At 36.6% G+C, this 3,354-nt stretch overlaps 1 protein-coding gene across 1 annotated transcript; it reads left to right on the top strand.

Annotated features, from left to right (window-relative positions):
• The first annotated feature begins 1,026 nt into the window (after positions 1 to 1,026).
• Positions 1,027 to 2,072, top strand: OR13C4 (olfactory receptor family 13 subfamily C member 4). The gene is given in 2 exon segments (XM_038551640.1): positions 1,027 to 1,108; positions 1,111 to 2,072. Coding segments are annotated over 2 exon segments (1,044 nt in total).
• The last annotated feature ends 1,282 nt before the right edge of the window (positions 2,073 to 3,354 follow it).

Below are 3,354 nucleotides of genomic sequence, written 5' to 3'. Positions count from 1 at the left end.
ATTTTAATAAGATTCCCCAGGTAATTTATATGCATATGAAAAGTTTGGAAGACTGAAATAGCTGGTTTTGTATTATTCCACCACGGCCAAAATTTCTGACACTAGTCAGGTGGAAATAAGGTATACTAACTTGTGATGTTGTAGCCCGAGCAGCTGCAGTTTGTTGGCAAAGATCTGAGTTTCAAGCTCTACTTTTTATTTATAGGCTGGATAGCTTTGGCCACATTCCGTCATTCACATTTGAAAAAATAAATAGGGATAATCAGAAGATTAATTTGTTTTTTAAAAATAAAGTACAAACTGCTAGATGTGTATACACAAGTATATTTAAGCATTATTACTGTTTTCTCAGGTTCACTTAAGTAAATAAATTATGAAGAATAACTCTGAAGCCAGAGAATAAAACAAATGAAGAGAGATTATTATTCTTCAAAGATGCTCCATCAGATTCATGCACAGCTGGTCTGTACACTGGTCTTAATAGGAAAAAAAAAAAAACAAAATAGTAAGAGTGGGCGGTGACTGTGAGTTCAACTAACTTTGCCTTTGAGCAGATGTTAAATTGCTGTGTACATGATTCAATTTACTATGATCAAAAGTCTGCCCCACAGAAACACACAATTTGACTGAAAAGAATGTGAGGCTGACAAATATACATAAAAATGAAATTTGCTTTACACTTTTGAATGTTTGTGTTAAACACTGAATCGGAATTCCAGTCTGTGCTGAGATGTCTCTTGCCTCTTCCCTATCACTCTCTCATTGGACATGATTGAAATGAAGAAATCCAGTTTGTTGTCTGAAATATTCTAGGGCTTTTAGAAAACTCAGAGTGTCTTAAGCAGGAGGGAATGTTGCTTCTGAACTTGCTTTTGATCCTACGTAGATATTCACATATTAGACACAGTGCATAGAAACTCTCAATATCCTAATGTATTCTAGGAATAAATATGGTTGAGAGTAACAACAGATGACAGAAGCAGATGACAGAGCTTTGATGAAAATATTCTATTTCACCCTAGAAGAATGCTTATGCAAAGTATTTGTTACATTTGTTGCTTGGCAGTGAAAATATTTTATATTAGATTTTCCTTTGAAATCCTGAAAGCTGGGATATGGATAGTATAAACAAGACATTTGTGAAAGAATTCATTCTTCTGGGACTCTCCGGTTACCCAACACTTGAGATCATGTTTTTTTCTCTGATTCTAGTAATGTATCTAGTGATTCTAATTGGCAATGGTCTTCTGATTATAGCAAGCATCTTCGATTCCCATCTTCACACCCCCATGTACTTCTTCCTGGGTAACCTCTCTTTCCTGGACATCTGCTATACATCCTCCTCTGTTCCCTCAACTTTGGTGAGCTTAATTTCAAAGAAAAGGAACATTTCCTTCTCTGGGTGTGCAGTGCAGATGTTCTTTGGGTTTGCAATGGGGTCAACAGAGTGTTTCCTCCTTGGCATGATGGCTTTTGATCGCTACGTAGCTATCTGTAACCCTCTGAGATACCCTGTCATCATGAACAAGATGGTGTATGTACTAATGGCTTCTGTGTCATGGCTCTCTGGTGGAATCAACTCAATTGTACAAACATCTCTTGCTATGCGACTGCCTTTCTGTGGGAATAATATTATCAATCATTTCTTATGTGAGATACTAGCTGTCTTAAAGCTAGCCTGCGCTGATATATCCCTCAATATTTTTACCCTAGCAGTGTCAAATATGGCATTCCTGGTTCTTCCACTGCTGGTCATTTTTTTCTCCTATATGTTTATCCTCTACACCATCTTGAGAATGAACTCAGCTACAGGGAGACGCAAAGCCTTTTCCACCTGCTCAGCACATCTGACCGTGGTGATCATATTTTATGGTACCATCTTCTTCATGTATGCCAAGCCCAAGTCTCAAGACCACCTAGGGAATGACAATTTGCAAGCTACGGAAGGGCTTATTTCCATGTTTTATGGGGTAGTGACCCCTATGCTAAATCCTATAATCTATAGCTTGAGAAATAAGGATGTAAAAGCGGCTGTGAAATATGTGCTGAATTGGAAAGCTGTTAAGCAGTAAGACCAAAGGGAGATGTGAGTCTTCAGTATATAAAGAATAGATATGGCATCATTGGGCAACCATTGAGAACCTTCTTTGGGGAAAGTAAAATTTATAAAGAGAGATTTTTATTCTTTGCCTTCGCTGGCCCAGTTTAGCTATAATTACTAAACAATAGTCTGCCATAAACTCAGATTGTAATAGGTTCTGATTCATATCTCGGAAAGTTAATGAATTCCATTAGAATCTCATCCAGGGTGATATCTGAAATGAATGTTTCTGGCATCTTGTGTGGCAACACAGTGGAAAACATCATACATAAGCTTTAGGAATAGAGAAGAAGTATAAATTCTGCTGTATCAAAAACTACTTAATATTGGAAAAGTTATTTATTCTTTCCAAATTGCAGTTTCCTTATTTGCAAAAAGGTAGTAATTAAACACTTATTATAAAAATTCAGTAAGTTGCACAAAGCACCTGGCAAGTAAGAAGTTCTTTTTTTTTTTTTTTTAAAGATTTAAGTACTAAGTTCATAGTAGTTCTCTTTGTAGATGATGTTAAATTTGACTTTTCCTATTGATTTAGAAAGTAGGAATTGAAGATTACAAATTGAAGACAAAAGACACTAGCTAGCATCTCTTTTTTTTAAACTACTAATTATTAGGGTCGGTCATTCCTCCCTTAAGTCTTCTTAATAATATCAATCACCACTCCTCCTTGCACCTTCTTCCCCACATACCTGTATAAAGAAAAATCAAGAAAGGGAAAGATAGAATCAGGGGACTTTTATATCACAAGGAAAGCTCATTGAATCATGAGAGGCATTTCTCTATTGTCCCTGTGAAAGACTAGGAAGACTGTTTCAATCCAAGCCAAGTAAAGGGGATACAAAAGAGCCTCTTGAGGTTTTGGGTGGCTGCAAAGGAGAGCTGATTTTTGGCTTAATGACCTTTTTTTTTTTTTTTTTTTTTTTCCTAGGCCATAAACTCAACTGATAAACTAGTCTACAAAAGGCTTGGAGGATGATGAGTATCTTAGGGCTGAAAATAATCAGAATTTTTTAGTTTGCCTGAAGTGATTTTTGGGCACTGGAGGAGGGCTGAAATTAGTGTCTGGGAAGAGAAAACCATTTCATTTACATTTAAGTAGTTGAAACTCCTTAGTAAACCTATTACAGGTTTCCCCCCACTTTTTGTAGATTTTTCTGCCATGGCTGAGCACAGCATATCGTTGGCCCATATCACCAGCCATCATGACAGCTGGTTTCAGTCTTATTTTCCCATCCAAATTTTCTCTTTCCTGT

This window comes from Canis lupus, chromosome 11, assembly GCF_011100685.1.
Source record: "Canis lupus familiaris isolate Mischka breed German Shepherd chromosome 11, alternate assembly UU_Cfam_GSD_1.0, whole genome shotgun sequence".
NCBI classification, from domain to species: Eukaryota; Metazoa; Chordata; class Mammalia; order Carnivora; family Canidae; genus Canis; species Canis lupus.
This window is presented reverse-complemented; position numbering and strand designations above follow the sequence as displayed.